This window comes from Coenobita brevimanus, chromosome 41, assembly GCF_032717465.1.
Source record: "Coenobita brevimanus isolate Jiangsu-jjx chromosome 41, ASM3271746v2, whole genome shotgun sequence".
Lineage (NCBI taxonomy): Eukaryota > Metazoa > Arthropoda > Malacostraca > Decapoda > Coenobitidae > Coenobita > Coenobita brevimanus.
Genome location: NC_136994.1, coordinates 18,944,742 through 18,967,241, shown reverse-complemented (window position 1 = coordinate 18,967,241; position 22,500 = coordinate 18,944,742). Strand labels below are relative to the sequence as shown.

The 22,500-nt window shown below is 45.3% G+C and overlaps 1 protein-coding gene across 1 annotated transcript in view; it reads right to left on the bottom strand.

Annotated features, from left to right (window-relative positions):
- Nucleotides 1-22,500, bottom strand: part of bark (C-type lectin domain-containing protein bark beetle) — a 74,657-nt gene that overhangs the window by 35,051 nt on the left and 17,106 nt on the right. Inside the window, exons 2-11 of the mRNA XM_080270622.1 lie at nt 15,486-15,646; nt 8,648-8,838; nt 7,720-7,856; nt 6,117-6,321; nt 5,453-5,691; nt 4,657-4,748; nt 4,080-4,237; nt 1,905-3,064; nt 715-1,131; nt 134-297 (exon numbers count right to left, since the gene is read on the bottom strand). Of these exons, the coding sequence (XP_080126748.1) occupies nt 134-297; nt 715-1,131; nt 1,905-3,064; nt 4,080-4,237; nt 4,657-4,748; nt 5,453-5,691; nt 6,117-6,321; nt 7,720-7,856; nt 8,648-8,838; nt 15,486-15,646 (2,924 nt within the window). The remainder of the gene's footprint in view (nt 1-133; nt 298-714; nt 1,132-1,904; nt 3,065-4,079; nt 4,238-4,656; nt 4,749-5,452; nt 5,692-6,116; nt 6,322-7,719; nt 7,857-8,647; nt 8,839-15,485; nt 15,647-22,500) is intronic.

Below are 22,500 nucleotides of genomic sequence, written 5' to 3'. Positions count from 1 at the left end.
ACATTTGTATAACTAGGCAGCAGACCTGGCCAGCTATTGGTGGCAATGCAGGACAGTGTCCCGCTCTATCATCTCAAGATAAGTACAGTGTGTGGTTTTGTCCTTCTTCCTACTGTACAACCACACAACCCACCTCATAACAATTGGTGCAGTCTGTCCCTCTGGTGGCAGGTTGGCAGGTTGCATCAGCCAGTCCTCTGGGTTGAGGACATATCCCATCTGCTGACACGCCACAGCTGCTGCGTCCTCTGTCCACCCGTGACCACACACGGTACCCCAATCTCCATCCACCCACACCTGAGTGTATTTAAATTACAGCAATGACTTACATGAAGCTACTCTCTCTGCCTCTTCCATCTCATATGTTGACATGCCACTCACCCACATCTGTGATAATTCACATGAGTGGCCTTATAAGACGCCATTTCAAGTACAATAAATCATTACCATCATCATCTAAGCCACTAACATCATCATCATCACTGTCATCACCATCATCATCATCATCAAACTCTTTCCCCTGCCTAAGGATGGGGTGAGGTTGGGCCCATAAAGCAAGGAAAGAGAAAACACTAGAGGCAAAACTTATCAAGAGCATGTCCACCGGAATGGGCTACACATTCATTGACTCAACATTCAAGCCCCCGGAATCCTAACTCCACCTCGCAGGAAAGAAAGTCACAACAAATAAATAAATAAATAAATAAAACTCACCATCAGTCGTCCCTCCATATCACTGTGTCCTCCCACGAGCTTTACAGGAATAGTTGGTCCCTCGTCAGCTGCGGCCTCCTCCTCTTTCACCTTGGAGTCATTCAACACGTGCACATCCGTCAGTGTCGTAATATTCCCTACGACACTTGACACATTTAACGCCACAATTTCCTCATTGCTGGAGTAATAAGCAGCTCGGTTCAGCTCTGCCTCCCTCAAGGTGGTCCCGTGGCGTGTAAATCGAACATCGCGCTTGCCGGACCCCTCAGTACGCAACAGACCAGCCACCATCATGCCCATCCCATCGGCAAACTCCAAGGTGGTGCCAAATGCGATGGTCAGGGTGCCAGTCTCATGTACATAAATATCACGCGTCACCATGTACACGCCATCATGAAGGGTCACCTCACCATTCACCTGTAATGTGATAAGCTGGTGTTATGTAATCATCATCATCATACAGTTAGTCCTGGTTTAAAGTCTATCTATCTATCTATAGCCCGACGCCCTAATCCCGCAAAGGGTGGCTGCAGACAAAACGCCTCCAAGTCACTCTGTCACCCACCATTCGACTACCCTCCCCCCAACTCACCCCCCCCTCCCTCATATACCTCTCAACTCCATCCCTCCACCTCATCCTCGGTCTACCCCTCCCTCTCCCTCCCTCCACCTCATCCTCGGTCTACCCCTCCCTCTCCCTCCCTCCACCTCACCTACATAAAGTGATTTCATTAAAACAGCTGATTATGAATTAACACATTTCTTTCAAGTTGTTAGTAACTTATTAAACTGTTCTTTTTGACATCAGAAATGAGTGTGATTCAATTTTCTTTTTCGTTTAACCTCAAAGTCACAAGTATACACATGTCTCAAGTACGTGTTTGCTGCTGATCTATGAATAATGTTCTGCACACTTACTTGCATTCCACTGACACATAACAACATTACATTCAATTCAAGGGAGTATTTACAACCAGGATGCCATTTGGTGAAATCACTGACTTTAAAATCACAGAACTGTTACTCATATTTACAAATCTAGTTAACAGGACTCAACAAAAACATAAAAAATATATTAACAGATCCTAATAATACTCGTACACCCCATTTCAAGATAGGACTGAGTTTACACCTGCGATGATTATGAACTTAGGCTTGCCATAAAGAAAACAACAGTTTCGGCAACGTACCTCCCCTCCAATGATGCGTGGGTCATCAGGATTGGCGAACTCCGGCTCACTCATCTGTCCATTCTCAATCACTGGTGTTTCCACGTTGTTGTTGCTCAGGAGGAAGGGATGGAAGGAGACCAGCGCCAAGTTGTACCTGTCCCTCCGATCCATCACTCGTTCGAATAATATCCTCTCAAACTTGCTCCCCAGCCAATTATATGTAGCGTTTATCGGTGCAGTTTGGTCGGTAGTGTGGGAGGCTATTTCGTACGCCGAGTCCGGGTTTTCAATCAGATTACGATACAACTTGACATTTGATGAACCAATACACACAACGCCTGAAGCACGACTGCGTGACTGGAAGGTGCTATATAATTCCCTGACAACATTGCCCTTTATGTAGTTCTTCTCCACTAACAATGACTGGTCCAAACCTCGAAGTGACAGTGCCAGGCGTAGGACGTACCACCCGGTGTTGTCCCGGAAGTGGTTACGATAGATGTGTCCAGAGAAGGGCAGGGGGGGCAGCTCTACTTTATCCTCGTTGTATATGAGCATTGTTCCACGCTCATTGGCCTCAAATTCGTTGTACTCGACCTTCAGATTCATATTCACGGCTGGGGATATCTTCAAGGCTAAACGCTGGTTCTCACGGAAGAGGTTATGGCCGATTTGAACAGTCCGGATCCCCCCATCACGTCTCCAGCACGATTCAAGCTCGACCGCCGCCCCTCGACCCCCTGCTATAAACTGATTCCCACTTATATTTACAAAGTTATTCCGACAGAAGTTCCCAACCCTCAGTCCGATGTCCAGGTTCCGGGATATAGTCGAGTACGCCACCCCTGTCTCCTGTCGTATCCCGGTGTCCTGTCCACTCTCATTAAACCAGACAGCCACCCCTCGCAGGTCGTTCTCCGTGACTTCGCTCCAGGAGACATTCTGCACACCTCCCTCGTACGTAACGTTAATCCCGTCACCGATATTTCGTGTGATGCTAGAGTAGGTGACATTAACATCCCCCGCCCCGCCCCGCACACTCAGCCCTGCCCCAAAGTGGTTGTGGGTGAGGTTTGAGCCGTGGACGTGGACTAGTGAGCGCATGTACTCTGCCGACACCCCATGACCGCTGTTGTCCGCTATGTAGGAGCTGGCAACGAGGAGGTCATACATCTTGTCTAGAAAAAATAAAAAATAAAAAAGCAGGTCATTCATTTTGCCTGGAAAAAGAGAGAAAAAAGGGGTAATTTATTTGGCCTGGGGGGAAAATAATATCATCATACACTTCACAGGTGAAAAAATAAGAACTAAACAGGTCACACAACACACCTAGAAAACATAATACATAAATTAATAAGAAGCAACGTTGGGTCTGGTTAGTACTTGGATGGGTGACCGCCTGGGAACACCAGATGCTGTTGGCATAACGTTCTCCCTATGTGTCAAGTGGGGTTGGTGGAGGAGTAGTGCCCTTTCCTGTAAAACAATTAACTCTAAGCCTTGGCCACCCCGTTTGGGATACATGGTGTCTGGCAATGATGATGATGATGATGAATAAGAAACAAAATTACCCAAACACTTTTCTGGGTGGTAAGTGGGAAATAAGAACATAAATATTATCACAACTACCCGCTGTTGCTGTAAGAAATAGAGTGGGCAAGGCTCAGTTAAAAATGTGCATGTAAGGATGAAAAAAGAGTAATATCCATAGCTCTCACACATAACATAATTTAATATGGTTAATCCCTTCAGGCAGGGTCACATTTTTCATAGGTACTCCATAAGAACAACAATAAATGTGTCAAAAAGATGAAGGAAATCAATAAAAACACCCATAAAATATTGTACTGTGTTTCCACTAAAGATAAAACAGAAGATAGCTAACTTGGTGTAACCTGAACTAACCTAACTTAATGTAATTCAAGACTCTGATATGCATTTGACAACCCCCATGAAGAAAATGGAGAGTTTGTGAGGCTGTGTGGTGACCTTGCACAGTATGGAGAGTCTGTGTGGCTTTGTGGTGACCTTTGCACAGTATGGAAAGTCTGTGTGGCTTTGTGGTGACCTTGGACAGTATGGAAAGTCTGTGTGGTTTTGTGGTGACCTTGGACAGTATGGAAAGTCTGTGTGCCTTTGTGGTGACCTTTGCACAGTATGGAGAGTCCGTGAGGCTACTGGCCAAGGACTCACATTTGCTAGCCACCACCTCCATGAAGACAACAGACAGCTTGCGAGGCTTGGCGGTGACCTTGATCCAGATGGTGTTGCCTCGGGATACCACCGATGGAGGGAAGGTGTCGTTGCGGATGTCAAACTTGGTCAGCACCTCACCCCACTCATCTCGGTCCCTGGAAGGAGTGGGGGAGAGGTCAGGGTGGTGGTGGGGAGCATACAATTATAGAGATATGCCTTCATGTGGTGGCATTAATATAACTGAGCCGTGGAGCTGCCCAATTATACAAACATCCCTCAACTCCCTCCCTGTCCCTCCAGAAAGAGCATAGTGGGCTTAAGAAGAGGGGTATCTCCAGCCTGTAGTCCACTGAGTTCACATTTCAGAGGAACCTGGGGCTACAATGACTAGTATTACAAGTCACCCTGCCTTTGTATTTAATGAGGGCAACCTGTTTTGTCATTTCATTTCAGTTAGCAAAGAAGAACATGGGGCCAAGACACAGGGCATACACTGAGGGACACATGGAGATACACTGTTGGACACACAGGGATACAACATTGAACACTTGTTAATGAGCAGGGTTGGACTCACCTGACTTCAACGGTACCAGTGGCATCCTCCTGTGCCTGCATATATGAGAAGTGCACCGTGAACACAAACGATGGCTTCCGAATGTAGAATTGCTGTGGGATAAACAAGAGCCTATCAGTGGGGTACAATCAGCTTATATGGTACAGGTATTTATACAGCAAATGTTCACCAGTTGTTTGCTAATTCTGGAAGGTCTCCAACAGTCTGGGATAAATGTTTGCCCAATATTTCACCTCTTCTGCTTGTCACTTTCCTCTGTTGGCTAATATTCCTAAGCTGAGAGAGGCTTGGTATGTTTCTCTGCCCTAATATTTCACCTCTTCTGCTTCCCATGTTCCTCTACTGGCATTCCTAAGCTGAGAGAGGCTTGGTATGTTTCTCTGCCCTAATATATCACCTCTTCTGCTTCTCACTTTCCTCTGCTGGCTAATATTCCTAAGCTGAGAGCGGCTTGGTATGTTTCTCTGCCCTAATATATCACCTCTTCTGCTTCTCCCTTTCCTCTGCTGGCTAATATTCCTAAGCTGAGAGCGGCTTGGTATGTTTCTCTGTCCTAATATTTCACCTCATCTGCTTCTCACTTTGCTCTGCTGGCTAATATTCCTAAGCTGAGAGAGGCTTGGTATGTTTCTCTGCCCTAATATTTCACCTCTTCTGCTTCTCACTTTCCTCTGCTGACTAATATTCCCAAGTTCAGAGACTATGATGCAGATGATGATGATGATGACAGTGTAAGTGGGAAATGAGAATGATTATGATAACAATGATGAAGAAGCTGATCAAGATGGCTACTAACCCTTGCACAACTGAGCTCGTTATAAGACTGTTCATCTTGTGTAGCGACCGTCACAATGGGATACGCTTGGTTTGGATTGGATGCCCCAGTACAGAAATCCTGGAAGGTGTCGGAGGCAGAACGGGGCGGCTCCCTGCGGTGGAATGTATAGTGGATCCCGTCATTCCAGTTCTCCGTCACCCTCGACCCACTGTCAACGCGTACCGATCCCGTCGAGGTGTTTACATACACGCCATAACCTGTTGTGGACGTGCAATCACCCATTTACCCTTTGAATACACAGGGTTTCTTTGTGTCACGTAACATCATTAGACATTTAATCACTGCTTTGAGGGGTTTAAAAAAAGGGATGATAAAAGTTACTTGAATTCAACTGCTAAATATCGCCAAAGAGAAAGGAGGTATTTGAATTCAACTGCTAGTGTACAAGATAAAGAAGTTATTAGAATTCAACTGCCAGACAAAGTACAAGATAAAGGAGTTATTTGAATTCAGCTGCCAAACAGTGTATAAAGAACAGGATTTATTTGACTTCAGGTGCTAAACAGAGCACAAGATAAAGGAGTTATCTGAATTCAACCATTAAACAGGCTACAAGATAAAGAGGAGTGGGCAAGAGAGTGGCAGACAATGCACGGTAACATACGATCACACAATTTCTAACCTGCATTGTCTTTGATGGTGGCACCCTGAAGATGCAAGAAAGTGCCGGGCAGCGTGGCGTTGATGCCGGTGTGTGCGCTGTTGGTGATGGCCACGCTGGACATCTGCGGCGGCACACTGCGGCACATCACCGCCGACACCGCCTCACGACCCGGACCCATACCCGCGTACTCTATGTTTACGTACCTCAGGGATGATTTGGACACCTGTAAAAAAAAAAACTACACATTACTTTTCTCTATCTACAGTTCCTACCCTACAATTTTTTTCTTTAATGCAAGGAAGAAGGAACAAAAGACCATAAGAGTGCCAGATCATTCCCTCTAAGAAATAATAAAAAGATACCAGCCAGCTACAAGCCACTGATTTTCTGAAACACATACTTTATAGAGAAGAAGTAACTGAGTATTTTTTCCACTTATATATACAAACTACTGGTACCGTACAGACTACAGTACTTTAGGATCACAATCAAAAGTTTAATTCCTTGTCAACTGTAGCAATGGAAGATTTTTTTCATTCATTCATTGCCAGACGCCATGTATCCCAGACGGGGTGGCCAAGGGCTTAGAGTTAATTGTTTTACAGGGAGGGGCACTAATCCTCCACCAACCCCACTTGACACGTAGGGATGCCAACAGCATCTGGTGTTCCCAGGCGGTCACCCATCCAAGTACTAACCAGACCCAACGTTGCTTAATGTTATGTGAAATATTTTTACACGATATCAATACGAACTAAACAATAAAAGATTATGAGAGGGAAGGACACTCTCTGATGCTGAATGGGGGAGATGTTGCATGAAATAGTTTAATGTGACAGCGATATGAAGGACAGAAGAGGAGAGTACAAGAAGAGTTTATGAGGAAAAGAAGTAATTGAAGAGTATAAGCATGTCTGGGGAGGAATGAGACATGAGGAAGGCAACAAGGAATGATAGCAGGAAATTGGTGATGAGGGAAACAGTGGTGGCAGGAAATTGGTGATGAAGGAAACAGTGGTGGCAGGAAATTGGTGATGAGGGAAACAGTGGTGGCAGGAAATTGGTGATGAAGGAAACAGTGGTGGCAGGAAATTGGTGATGAAGGAAACAGTGGTGGTGGGAAATTGGTGATGAAGGAAACAGTGGTGGTGGGAAATTGGTGATGAAGGAAACAGTGGTGGCAGGAAATTGGTGATGAGGGAAACAGTGGTGGTGGGAAATTGGTGATGAAGGAAACAGTGGTGGTGGGAAATTGGTGATGAGGGAAACAGTGGTGGCAGGAAATTGGTGATGAGGGAAACAGTGGTGGCAGGAAATTGGTGATGAGGGAAACAGTGGTGGCAGGAAATTGGTGATGAAGGAAACAGTGGTGGCAGGAAATTGGTGGTAAATTTTTATAACTGAGAGTACATGGGGCAACGTAGGATTGGATGAAGATGATGATGATGATGTTGATGATGATGATGATGATAATGTTGATGATGATGATGATGAGAGTACAAGACATTGATTTTTTTTTTTTTCCCCTTTTAATGCAAGGAAGAAGGAACGAAAAGCCAGACACCTGCACGACTGTTCCCTCCGAGAAAACAAAACAAAACAAGATACTGGAGAGGCTTACCTTCTGATAGAGTGTGTTTTCCTGGTAGAGTCGGCCTTGGAACTCTGCGTGGTGAAAGAGTAGGCCACGCCAGTGGTTCGTGCCCTTCCACAGCGCATGTTCATCCCGACAGTCCACGCCAAGATCTGGGTGCATGTCTGAGGGGCGGTGTGGCAATAAGGGCTTGGTATAGTACGTCTCTATCGTATTTTAGGCTTGGTGTGGTGTACCGGTATTTCTATCATGTATTGGGCCTGGTGTGGTATATTTCTATCATATATCAGCTAGGTGTGGTATATTTCTATCATATATCAGCTTAGTGTGGTATAATTTCTATCATATATCAGCTTAGTGTGGTATAATTTCTATCATATATCAGCTTAATGTGGTATATTTCTATCATATATCAGCTTAGTGTGGTATATTTCTATCATATATCAGCTTAGTGTGGTATATTTCTATCATATATCAGCTTAGTGTGGTATAATTTCTATCATATATCAGCTTAGTGTGGTATATTTCTTTTCTATCATATACTAGAACTAGTAGGATATATTTCTAGCATATATCAGGCTTTGTATGGTCTATTTCTATCATATAACCCTGAAAAAAGGAAGGAGGACTGCAGGAGAAAGGTAACTAGAGCCTGCTATCCACTAGGCTGCCATCCATACCAGCCTGCTATCCACTAGGCTGCCATCCATTCCAGCCTGGTATCCACTAGGCTGCCATCCATACCAGCCTGCTATCCACTAGGCTGCCATCCATACCAGCCTGCTATCCACTAGGCTGCCATCCATTCCAGCCTGCCATCCACTAGGCTGCCATCCATTCAAGCCTGCTATCCACTAGGCTGCCATCCATACCAGCCTGGAGCCAGATCACCGCACCCAGCACCACACGTGTCAAACCCAGTGGCTTAGGGGGAGTGAGGAGTGAGTCAACGCACCACAGACGCCGCCGCCCATGGAGTGCGTATGCCAGGCGCACTTGGTGATGTCGTCCTCGAGGCCTGAGCACAGCGGCGCCTCGTACAGGACGGTGGAGGTGTCGTTGTTGGCTCGGTCCTGCCACTCCCAGTACTGACCACCGCTGTACCCAAGCTGACGGCATGCCACCCCAAGGTCCGCCACCGTCCAACTGAAAACAGAATAAATTAGATCTTTGTGGGACTTACAGAACCACCAAAACACATACGTCCACCACAACAACCATCAATTCCAGTACTATTCACCACTGTACCCGAGCTCCTGCCATGCTACACTTGGATCTGCTGCCATCCAATTGAGAATAAAATAAATTATGTCTTTGTAAGCCTTATAGAACCACCGAAACGTAAATACTTCACCACCTCCATTAATTTCACCACCACATACTACCACCACAACCACTATTCACCACAGTGCCAAAGCTCCAGACATGCTACACTTAGGTCCACTGCCGTCCAACTGAAAATAAGATAAAATAGATCTTTGTGAACCTTATAGAACCAGCAAAACACAAATATTCCACCACCACCACAACCACCATCAATTCCAGTACCATCAACCACTGTTCTAAACTTGATGACAGGCTGGGCTTAGGTACACTACCATCCACCTGAAAAAAACTTAACAGGTAGAGTTCAGAGCATGGTAAATTATCCTGCCTACACACACACACACACACACACACACACACACACACACACACACACACCACATACACACACACATTCTCTCTCTTCATCTAGTGACATTCTATATTCTATAACTGCAATCACCAGAGCTCCCCCCACCCTCTCTCTCTAAATGCAACAACCACTACACCCCCCCCTCCTTCTAACTGCAACCACCAAAGCCTCTCTCCCCTCCCTCTCTCTCTCTCTCTCTCTCTAACTGCAACCACAAAAGCCTCTCTCTCCCACCAAAGTCTCTCTCTCTCCAGTCCAGTGAAGTATTATATATTCCATAACTGCAACCATCACAGCCTCCTCTCTCTCTCTCTCTCTCTCTCTCTCTCTCCACATAGTTTATCTGGATCACTATCTGGTGAGCAGTGGAATTTCTTGACAGGGCTGCCATGAGAGAGAGAGAGAGAGAGAGAGAGAGAGAGAGATAATGACCTAACCATTGCCACACACAACAAAGAAACCACTGACTACACACACACACACACACACACACACACACACACACACACACACACACACAATTTTAAACGCATAAAAAAAAAAAAAAGATGAGTAAGGAGACAAGCTCACACATACAACCCACTCGTGTCTGGGTTCCTGTTGTGTGAGGGATTTATGCATACCACCCTTCGCCTACGAGCTCATAGTCGCAAAGTTCGTTAGGTCCGTTTTGCGAGTTTCCACACCTTACTGGCTCTTGAAAATACCTATAAATCCTATATTCATGACGCTGAAGGGAAATGAATTAATCAAAGGGAGAAATGACGAAACTGGGTGAATTAAAAAGAGAAATGACGTTAAATAAATCCATCTATTTTTCTATCAATTGCCAGACACCCCAATCCCGTACTGGGTGGCCATAAACAAATCGCCTCCACGTCGCCCTGTCCCCCCGTCATGTCACTGCCCTGCTCCCAACTCACACCCCCCCTCTCTCATATACCTCTCCACTCCATCCCTCCATCTCATCCTTGGCCTCTCCCTCCCTCCCCCCCTCCACCTCACTCACATACACTCTCCTCCTCAGTCTCTCACCCTCCATCCTCTCCACATGGCCAAAAGATAAATCACAATCATTTTTCCAGGATGACACCAAACCCCAAGAGCTGTTACCTTCAAATACTCAAATTGACGGAACGATGGAAGGAACTGGAAGGTAATTACTCAACCAGCCGAGTAATTAGGCCCTTCAGAGGTGTAATTACCGGGGAATAAATGAGAAAAAGTTGGATAATAACCCTGATAAATGGATGAAAGTAAAAAAAGGTGGAGAGGCGAGGCGGACATGTTGACTGGACAGGGGTGCACTTGTCCTATCTCGCCTCAGGGACCGGACACCTACTTCCTTTCCTCCCTCCTTCCTTCTTTCCTCCCTCCCTCCTTCTTTCCTCCCCCCCTCCCTCCCTTCTTCCTCCTTCTCGCCCTCTCTCCTCCCTCCTCCCCTCTCCCACCTCTTCCCCTCCTCCCCTATCCCTTCCGTCTCACCACTCTCACTTCCTTTCTCCTCGCCTTCCTTCCTCCCTTCCCTCCATTAAATTCCCTTCACCCATTCCTTCTTCCTTTCTCCTCGCCTTCCTTCCTCCCTTCCCTCCATTAAATTCCCTTCACCCATTCCTTCTTCCTTTCTCTCTCTTTCCTTCTTCTTCATACCTTCCCTCCCTGTCCTTCCTTCCCTCCCTCCTTCTTCCTTTCTCTCCCTTTCTTTCAACTCTCTCATTCCTTGTATGTCTAAGCCCTTCTTCATCTTCCTCTCCTTCCCTCCTTTCGACCCTCCCTTACGCTTCTCTCCCTCTTCCATTCCTTCTCTTCTTCCCTTCCTCCCTTTCCTCCAGTTTCCTCCTTCCCTCCGCCTCCCCTGGGCACCTCCACGCACTGCTGCCCCGCCAAACCCTTCCTTCATAAAACACTACAATGGGCGGGAAAAATGACCAGCTTCCGGACACACCATATAGCACTAGTCACGAAGAAGTGCTATGGAAAGGATAAAGAGATAGTCACGAAGAAGTGCTATGGAAAGGACAAAGAGATGCTAGTCACGATGATGTGCTATGGAGAGGATAAAGAGATGCTAGTCACGAAGAAGTGCTATGGAAAGGACAAAGAGATGCTAGTCACGAAGAAGTGCTATGGAGAGGATATACAGATGCTAGTCACGAAGAAGTGCTATGGAAGGGATATAAAGATGCTAGTCACGAAGAAGTGCTATGGAAAGGATGTAGGGCACCACGAAGCCATAACACTAGTCACGAAGAAGTGCTATGGAAGGATGTAGAGCGGCAGTATCGTCTCTCTCTCTCCATTTAGATTCACTTCTTATTATTTTTTTTTAGATCCACTCTCTCTCTCTCTCCATCTATCTATCTATCTATCTATCTATCTCTCCATTTGCTTAGCTTCTTCACACTTCTCTTTATTTGCTTTCTTAGATCTCCCCTCTTCTCTCTCTCTCTCTCTCTCTCTCCACACGACTACACACAATGCCACTATTTCAAATTTCCCGCCCACACAAGACAGATTACCGCCTTCAAATGACGTGATAATTTTTGGCTTTCACTAGAGAGAGAGAGAGAGAGAGAGAGAGAGAGAGAAATACAGGACTTACTCTGATGAAATAATTGAATAGTTAAATTACCTACTACCTCTACTACTACTACTACTACTATTGCTACTACTACTGCTATTACAACTACTACAATAATCATAAGTACTACCACTGCTACTTCTACTACTACAATAATAATAATAATAATAATGATAAAAATAGTAATAATAATAATAATAATAATAATAATAATAATAATTACTACTACTACTATTACTACTACCATCACCACCACTACTACTACTACTACAGCAACGGCACTATGACTCACGCCTTCACGCCTGCTCACACACACACACACACACACACACACACACACACACACACACACACACACACACACACACACACACACACACACACACACACCAAATCATCGGAGCGTGTCACCCCCTCCCTCCCTCCCTCTCTCTCTCTCTCTCTCTCTCTCTCTCTAGCAGACAGGATATTGCGGACAAAAGGGAGGTGGGGAAAGGGAGTGGGAGGGAAAGGGTAAGAAGATGGAGGGAGGGGGAAGGAAGGGAGGGAAAGGAAGGAGGGAGGGTGAGAGAGAGGTGAAGGGGAGGGAAGGGGGAGGGAAAGGGAGGGAAGAGAAGGTAGAGGGAGAGAGAGGAAAGAAGGGAAGGAGGGAGAGGGAAGGGGAGGGGGAGACGAAGAGAGAGGAGAAGGAGGGAGGAAGGAGAGAAGAGAGAGAGAAGAGAGAGAGAGAGAGAGGAACAGTCTTAGAATCCACAGATATAACTGCAGAGTATGGATAGATAGATAGATAGATAGACAGACAGACAGACTGATTGAAAAATAAGAACTTGCAGGTAGACAGATGGACGAGAGAGAGAGAGAGAGAGAACACAAGAATCCTCCCTGATCAGCAATAATTACAGTGTAGGAAGAGAGACAGGGAAATTGAAAGGAAATGCGAGAAATAGTTGAGGCGATGAAATGTGTGGAGGAAGGAAGGATACAGGGAGGGAGGGAGGGACGATGTGTGGAGGAAGGGAGGATGGAGGGAGGGAGGGACGGACGATGTGTGAAGGAAGGGAGGATAGAGGGAGGGAGGGAAGGAGGAAGGAGGGAAGGGAAGAAGACAGCAAGGGAAGACAACGATGGAAGAAAGAATGAATGAAGGAAGGAAGGATGGAAGGAAGAGCAGAAGGAGGGAAGGAAAAGAGCAAAGGATGAGAGCACTGAAAGAATGAATGAAGGAAGGATGGAGGGAGGGAAGGAAGGAAGGAAGGGGAAGGAAGAGAAGAATGAATGAAGGAAGGAAGGAAGAAGGGCAGGGAAGACAATGAATGAAGAGAACAATGGAAGGATGAATGACTGAATGAATGAAGGAAATATGAATGACAGAATGAAGATAAAGAAGGAAGGAAGGAAGGAAGGGAGGAAGGAAGAAGGGAAGGAGGGAAGGAAGGAAGGAAGGAAGGCAGTTAGCTATGGATGAAAGGATAAAATGGATGTTGTAATACTAAAGAATCACAAACAACACCCATTGCTTCCTTCCCTCCCTTCTCTCTCCTTCTTCCCTCCCTTCCTCTCCCTCCTCCCTACCCCAACCCCCTCTCTCTTCACCCCCCCCCTCTCTCCCATTCCTACTTTTTTCTCTCTCTCTTTTTCCTTCTTCCCATCTACATTTTCTTCATCTATCTATCTATCTGTCTATCAATCTATCTATCTTTCTATCTATTAAAACTGGACCACTTTCAATTCACTATAAGATCTGTGTAACTATAGAACTCCCCCCTCCCCCCCTCTCACTTTCTCGTCCACTCTCCCTCTCTTACTCACACCGCACTTCCTCTTTCTCCTTACCCCTCTTCCTCCCCCTCCCTCTTTCTCACTCACTCACTCTCCCTTGCTCTCTCTCTCTGTCTGTCTGTCTCTCTCTCCACCCTGACCCCTCCCCTACCTGACCTGCCCCAGTGACCTCTCATTTCCTCCCCCTTCCTCCCTCCCTCCTCTTTTCTCCACTCTGTTACGTCACAACTCTACTTTTCCTCCATTCACCTCCACTTTCCCTCCCCCTCTCCCCTACCCCTTCTCCTTCCCCCCACTCACTTACTCCCTCCCTCCCTCTCCCTTTTCTCTCCCCTCCCCTCCTTCTCCTCGTCCCCTTCCCCCCGACTTCCTTTCCTTTCCCCTCTTTCCCTCCACCCTCTCTCCCCTCCCCTTCTCCCTTCCTCTCTTCTCACTCATATCTCCCTTCCTCCCTCCCAATATTCATTTCTGTGTGTGTGTGTGTGTGTGTGTGTGTGTGTAAGTATGTGTGTGTATAGGTGTAGGTATGTGTGTGTGAGATTAAAAACACATGATCAACTTATGCGCACACAACATACAGAATATAATTTAATAAGAACACAATAACAAACACAAACACAGAATAAACGATTTAAAAAAAAAACAGGAATACAAAGCCAAAAATTATAACTCAAAAAAATAAAGATATATATAAGGCAAAGTAACAAAAATGAATTTAAAAAAAACGAACAAAAAAAGAAAAAAAGAAAGAAAACAAGAGAAAAAATTCGAATGTCAATCAGCCACAGAAATGTAAACAAAGCCACGTGGGAGAAACCAAAACATAAACAAACGCACGTGGTCTGTACACGTGTTTCTCGGGCCTGTTTACATGATACTCTTTAGGATCCGCAAAACATGATGTGAACGTGTTTAATACGGCTACCCCCACCCCCCTTTCACCACGCACACATGGATGAGTAGTTGTAGTAGTAGTAGTAGTAGTAGCAGTAGGGAATAGGGAGGGAGTGGAGGGCCATGTATATAACCAGGCAGTAGAGCCAACCGGTCATATCAGTGCCACCACCAGAAGGCACCCAGCACACAAGGAAGCAACGAAATCTATACAAACTCTTATTGAAAATGGCAACACAAAATCTTATATATTTTTTCTGACACCTACTGCCAACAAACTGCCAACACAAATTCTAATATGTTTTTCCTGACAACACAAATTCTTCTATCTATCTATCTATTGCCAGACGCCATAATCCCGTAAGGGGTGGCCATTTGACTTTGAGTTATTTGTTTTACGGGGAGGGGCACTAACCCTCCACCAACCCGCTTGTTGACACGTAGGGAGCACGTATGGTTTGGTTATATGGTTACCACCCAGCGTTGTAAATAGCTTCTTGGCTTACAGGAAACCATTTGCTTGTCACTCAATGTAAAGCCACCTGTAAAGGAAAGAAAAGCAATAAGAAGTGACAGGAAAGATGGGAGAAATAGGAAGAGAGGAGGACAGGCACAGAGAAAGAATGAAAAAGGCTAAGGAAGAAGTAGGCAGCACCACATCAAGTGAGTGGATGATATTTTTTTTTTCTGATATAAACTGCCCACATAATGCCAACACAAATTCTAATATATTTCTCCTGACAACACAAATCCTTATATATCTTTTTCTGATATAAACTGCCCACATAATGCCAACACAAATTCTAATATTATTTCTCCTGACAACACAAATCCTTATATATCTTTTTCTGCCATACTCACTTTTTGGAATTAGTACATATAGATCTCCACTTGTGTTTGTAGAATATCTGAAGGCGCCCCTGCATGGGTGTGGGGCCGTCTATAAGGCGGAGGGACGGCCGTGGTAGGGGGTTGGAGGGGGGGTGGCTGGATGTGAGGGTGATGCGTTCTGAGGCAGTGCCCTGTGGTGGGGGGAAAAGGAAGAATTAGTGGGGTTTAATAATGATGATGATGATAATAATAATAATAATAATTACAGTAGTAGTAGTAGTAATTGATAATAATAATAATAATAATAATGATAATAATGATGATGATGATGATGATGATGATGGTTGTGTGTGTGTGTGTGTGTGTGTGTGTGTGTGTGTGTGTGTGTGTGTGTGTGTGTGAATCATACTAGGAGAGAGAGAGAGAGAGAGAGAGAGAGAGAGAGAGAGAGAGAGAGAGAGAGAGAGAGAGAACGCCATAACAAGAACAATAGACGGCACTGTGCAGTAAAAAACAAAAAAAAAGAAGAAGAAAAACACATACATCGTCTTTACTATCCTTGTCTTATTCTCCTGACCTCATACTCTTTGACAGATGCAAGAGTTGACCGTTACTCCCAGTCTTCTGTGTATGCAACAGGTCAACTCAGGAACTGTCTCCCTCTGTCTGTATTTCCTACTTCCTATGACCTCCAGTCTTTCAAACGCAGTGTGTCCAGGCATCTCCAAATGAACGCATCTTGAATTTGGCTCTCTGCTATCTTGTTTTTGTTTTTTTTCTTGGAGGGAACAATCTTGAGGGGATCTATATTAAAGAGAGAGAGAGAGAGAGAGAGAGAGAGAGAGAGAGAGAGAGAGAGAGAGAGAGAGAGAGAGAGAGAGAGAGTGTTTAATAACCCAGGAAAGAGTTACATATGTTCACCAGTATATGCCCAGTCAACGGGAACAAATAGCAAGAGCAAATTTATAAAGACATATGCATCAGCAATCAAAGAATTATATATTGCATTTTGTGACTATATAAATCCAATTAATGACAATATATATAAGAGAACAGCTATACAATGGTCACACTGTTCCGTATACACATCCTGGTTCTCCGTTATCTCCGTTATCAGCGCTATCTTATCACTACACGCTGTTACTCTTACCCATAGTCAACATAAGGCCAACCCACGGCAACCCTTGACGTCATTAGGCTCGTAGTCCCCTTTTGTTTACATTACGCGGCGGCCATCTTGGATTTTTGGCGGGCTTATTCAACCAGCCAATGACAGCGTGAGTTGTATCTCTCTCCCAGCCAATCAGCGTGTAGTATTTTTATCATGCATTAGCACCGCATTTTTCCATTAATTTTAACGGATATGCTACTGAATACTCGCTCTGTGGCAATTTTTCTTCTTCATCCCCTCTTCTTCACCTCCTCCTCCTCCATCTTCTTCTTTTTCTCCTCCTCCTTCTTCTCCTTCTCCTCTTCCTCCTTTTTTTCCTCCTCCTCCTCCTCCTTTGTCTCCTTCTTCTTCTTTCACGGTATCAGTGAGGTGGCTTCTCAACGTACCTTCGAAATTTTCATGTAATTCAAGATTCCGGGAAAAATTCTCTCGTTCCGGCCACTTCAGATTTCCAATTCCTTTCGAGTTGTTATATTAATTGTTACTTTTTCATAACGGGACTGATTTCACTATGCTTGCTGGTTAATAATTCTCCTATTTTGTACTTTCTAATTGGTTCTGGATCCTATTTCACTCCTTTCCATAGTCAGGATTGAGATGGTGTTTATATGACGAAAAGAAAGATGTGAAGGTTGAATGTGTTTTGTGATTAGATTTGCAGGCTGGCTTTCACTCAAGGCCTACTGCATCTCTCTCTCTCTCTCTCTCTCTCTCTCTCTCCCAATAATCAAACCCAAACACCGATTTCTTCCAGTTTTTCTGTTTTTTCAATCTAATATACACATTCTCTCTCTCTCTCTCTCTCTCTCTCTCCCTCTCTCTCTCAGTAATCTAACCTAAACATTGATTTCTTTCATTTTTTCAATTTGTATATTCTAACATACACATTCTCTCTCTCTCTCTCTCTCTCTCTCTCTCTCTCTCTCTCTATCCCTCGTGACAGTGAGAGGTAACAGCAGTAACGGAAGGTAACAGGAAGGAGGTCGTTGGTTACCGTAGTACACAATTACCACAACTACCACCATTACATTAACTATCAAAATTATTACCATCACTACTAGCCCCACTACCACCACCACCACCACCACTACCGTTACTACAACCACCATCATCACCACAACTACCACCATTACAATAACGATCACTATTATTACCACTACTAATACTACTCCACAACTACCACCACCACCACTGCCACCATTACTACAACCACCATCACCACTACAACTACCAGCATAACTGCCACCACCACAATTTCCACAACCACAACTACTATCACCACCACAACTACCACCACCATCACTACCACAACTACCACCATCATCACCACCACAATTACCACACCATCACTACCACAACTACCACCATCATCACCACCACAATTACCACACCATCACTACCACAACTACCACCATCACCACCACAATTACCACCACCACCACTACCACAACTATCACCATCATCACCACCACAATTACCACCACCATCACTACCACAACTACCACCACCATCACTACCACAACTACCACCACCATCACTACCACAACTACCACCACCATCACTACCACAACTACCACCACCATCACTACCACAACTACCACCATCATCACCACCACAATTTCCACCACCACCACCACTACCACAACTACCATCACCCATCACCACAACCACCATAACCACACCTACCACAATCACCATAACCACAACTACCACCATACACCTCCCACAAATCCGCTATGCTCTCGGGAGATGAGTCATACGGAGAGGGAGGGAGGGAGGGAGGGAGGGAGGGAGGGAGGGAGATAGGATCAAAGGTAGGAGAGAGGGAGGGAAAGGTGAGGAGAGAGGGAGGGAGGGAAAGGTGAGGAGAGAAGGAGGGAGGGAGGAAAGTATGCTGGGAGAGGAAAAGAGAAGGAAAAGAGAGAGAGAGAGAGAGAGAGAGAGAGAGAGAGAGAGAGAGAGAGAGAGAGAGAGAGAGAGATAAAGCAAGCAAACTGAAGACAAAAAAGGAAGGAGGGAGGGAGGGAAGACTTAAGAGGGAAGGGTGAAGGGAGGAACAAAGATGAAGGGGGAGGGAGGGAGGGAGGGAGGGAGGGAGAAAATAGCGTGGGAGAGAAGGAGAGAATCTGGAAGGGAGAGTGAGAGAGAATGACGTGGAAGGAGGGAGAGAGAGAGAGAGAGAGAGAGAGAGAGAAACGAAAGGAAGACAGAAAATAAGCAAATAAAACAGAAAAGGAGAAAAAAAAGAAAGAAAGAAGGAAGGAAGAACGAAGGAAGAAGGAAGGAAGGAAGGACGGAAGGAAGGAAGGAAGGAAGGAAGAAGGAAGGAAGGAAGAAGGAAGGAAGGAAGGAAGGAAGGAAGGAAGAAGGAAGGAAGGAAGGAAGAAGGAAATAATGGAAGGACAGTCACGCTTCCCTTAATCCTGTTTCCCTCCCTCCCTCCTCTCCTTCCTTCTCCTCCTCCACATCTTATTTTCCTCTTCTTCCTCCATCTACCCCTCTCTCTTCCTCCCCTTCTCCTCCTCCTCCTCTTCTCTTCCCCCCCTTCTCCTCCTCCTCCGTCTTCCTCTTCTTCAACTCCTCTTCTACTTACTCTTCCTCCCTTCCTTCTCTTCGCTCCTCCTCCTCCTTCCCGTTTCTCTCCCTCCTCTTTTCTTTTTCACCTCCTCCTCCTCCTCCTCTTCTCTCCTCCCATTATCCTTCACTTCATTCAGTTCTTCTTTCCAGTCTCTCATCCCCCTCTTCCTTTGCTATGCTCTTCTTCCTCCTCCTCCTCCTCTTCTTCTTCCTCCTCCTCCTCCTTCCTTTTCATCTTCCACCTATCTCTGTCTCTGTCTGTCTGTCTGTCTATGTCTCTCTCTCTCTATGTAATATTAGGACGCTAACATTGTATTGTCTGTATATTTATGTAACACTGAATAAAAGGCCGTGTGTGTATTATGTATGTGTGTATGTGTGTGTGTGTGTAGGTGCGGGTGCATGTGCGTAGCTGGGTGTGTTTGGGTGTAGCCTATGTGTAACTCGCCTGTGTGTGTGTGTGTGTGTGTGTGTGTGTGTGTGTGTGTGTGTGTGTGCGTGCGGGTTCATGTGCGTAGTTGAGTGTGTTTAGGTGTAGGCTATGTGTAACTCGCCTCTGTGTGTGTGTGTGTGTGTGTGTGTGTGCGTGCGGGTTCATGTGCGTAGTTGAGTGTGTTTAGGTGTAGGCTATGTGTAACTCGCCTCTGTGTGTGTGTGTGTGTGTGTGTGTGTGCGGGTTCATGTGCGTAGTTGAGTGTGTTTAGGTGTAGGCTATGTGTAACTCGCCTGTGTGTGTGTGTGTGTGTGTGTGTGTGTGCGGGTTCATGTGCGTAGTTGAGTGTGTTTAGGTGTAGGCTATGTGTAACTCGCCTGTGTGTGTGTGTGTGTGTGTGTGTGTGTGTGTGTGTGTGTGTGTGTGTGTGTCAACAAAGAGTGTATACATGACCCAGCCGTGTAGACACAAGGGTGTTGTGTACAAGACTCTCTCTCTCTCAAGGGCTCACCATAACTGTCCAGCACACACACACACACACACAAGCTTATCGTAACTACAGAGAGAGAGAGAGAGAGAGAGAGAGAGAGAGAGAGAGACGTTTATCATAACTGTCCAACACACACACACACACACACACACACACACACACACACACACACACACACACACACACACACACACGAGGGGCAGGAAACAAAACAAAAACAAAACAATCAAACAATCAAGCTAGAACAAAAACAAGAGCCTGATTATAAGAAAAAACAAAAACAAACGATACAAACACGAGACTGGGAGGAGGAAGGAGGAAGGACGCAGAGGAAAGAATAAAGACAAGATGAGGGGCAGAGGAAGAAGGAAGTTGTGTGTGTGTGTGTGTGTGTGTGTGTGTGTGTGTGTGTGTGTGTGTGTGTGTGTGTGTGTGTGTGTTTTGACTCTGAGGTGAGTCACTTCATAACATTGCCTTCACACCTCTAACTCAACCTATCCTACCCTACCCTACCTTACCCTACCCTATCCTACCCTACCCTACCCCATCCTACCCTACCTTACCCTACCCTAACCTACCGTACCTTATCCTACCCTACCCTACCCCATCCTACCTTACCTTACCCTACCCTACCCTATCCTACCTTACCCTACCCTAACCTAACCTACACGTAGCTATCAAATCAACCACTACCACAAATCCCATTCTATAAACCTATGTGAGTTTTAACACCAACGTCCACGCTACTGATCGCGTCACACACACACACACACACACACACACACACACACACACACACACACACACATCTAAACTGAGTAAAGCTGTCTGAAGGAAGCTAGAATTGAACACACACACACACACACACACACACACACACACACACACACACACACACACACACGTACACACAACCAATCCATACGTACACCAACGAATACTTACAACAACAAATACTCGGAATACCGAATACCCAGAACACGCTGAGCTCCCTAACACCTTTTCCTAAGCGATTTATTTTTTCCCCCTTCCTGCCCTACCCAGAAGAGATGACCTATGACTGAGAATACTGGGAATAAGTGACCAAGTAAATTGTGTTACGGGAGCTGCGTGTAGCTTGCTTCCGAGAATGTGATAATTTGGCCTAAACACCTTAAATAACATGTAGTAGTAGTAGTAGTGGTGGTGATGGTTGTAGTAGTAGTAGTAGTAATAATAATAATAATACCGTAATAATAATAATAATAATAATAATAATAATAAGGAATAATAATGAGGTGAATAATGTGTCAGAAAGAAGGAAGGAAGGAAGAAGGAAGAAGGGAAGGAAGGAAGAGAGGAAGGATTAATGGAAGGAAGAAAGGAAGGAAGGAAGGAAGGAGGGATAATGAAAGGAAAAAAGGAAGGAAGGAAGGAAGGAGGGAAGGATGGATGGATGGAAGGAAGGAAGGAAGGAAGGAAGGAAGGAAGAAAAGAGGGAGGGAGGGAGGGAGGGATGGAAGGAAGGAAGGAAGGAAGGAAGCCATATTGAGATGTCAGCTGGCGAGAGGGGTTTGGGGGGAGGGGGGCTGTAATCTTATTTATTAGCACTTTATTACATCTATTACATTTAGTACATGTATCAAATTTAGTACAAGTATTACATTTAAGTATATTACATTTAGTTCACATTACATTATATTTAGTATTTATAACCCCTACAAATTCTTACACATGAATGAATAACAACAACAACAACAACAATAATAATAATAATAATAATAATAATAATAAAGGAAGAATTCACCCCACGTCACACCTGGTCATCCCTACAAATGTTTACACACGAATGAATAACAATAATAATAACAATAACAACAACAACAATAATAACAATAATAATAATAATAATAATAATAAAGCAAGGATCCCCCCCATCATCTGGTCACCCCTCGTCACCCCCGGGCACCCCAGCTGAAGAAGACAGTCCCCAGGCGAGACTACAGTATTTGTGGTGGTGGGGCCTGGGGGTGGAGCCAGGCGTGAATAAACGGTACTGTCTTTCCTTACGCCGCTTGTCTTGCTGAAGGAGGGACGGAAGGAGAGGGTGAAGGAACGAGGAAGGAGGGAGAGAAGGAGCAGGTGAGGGAATGAGGAAGTAGGGAGGGAAGGAGAGGAATGAGGAAGGAGGGAAGAAGGAAAGAGAGGGTGATGGAATAAGGATGGAGGGAGGGAAGGAAGGAGAAGGTAAAGGAACGAGGAAGGAGGGAGGGAAGGAAGGAGAGGATGAGAGAATGAAGGAAAGAAATGAGGGATAACAAGAAGCGGCGCCAAGGCCCAGCAAACCCGTCCCCGGCAGTCATTTTAGTGCAGACGTACTGTTTGAACACAACAG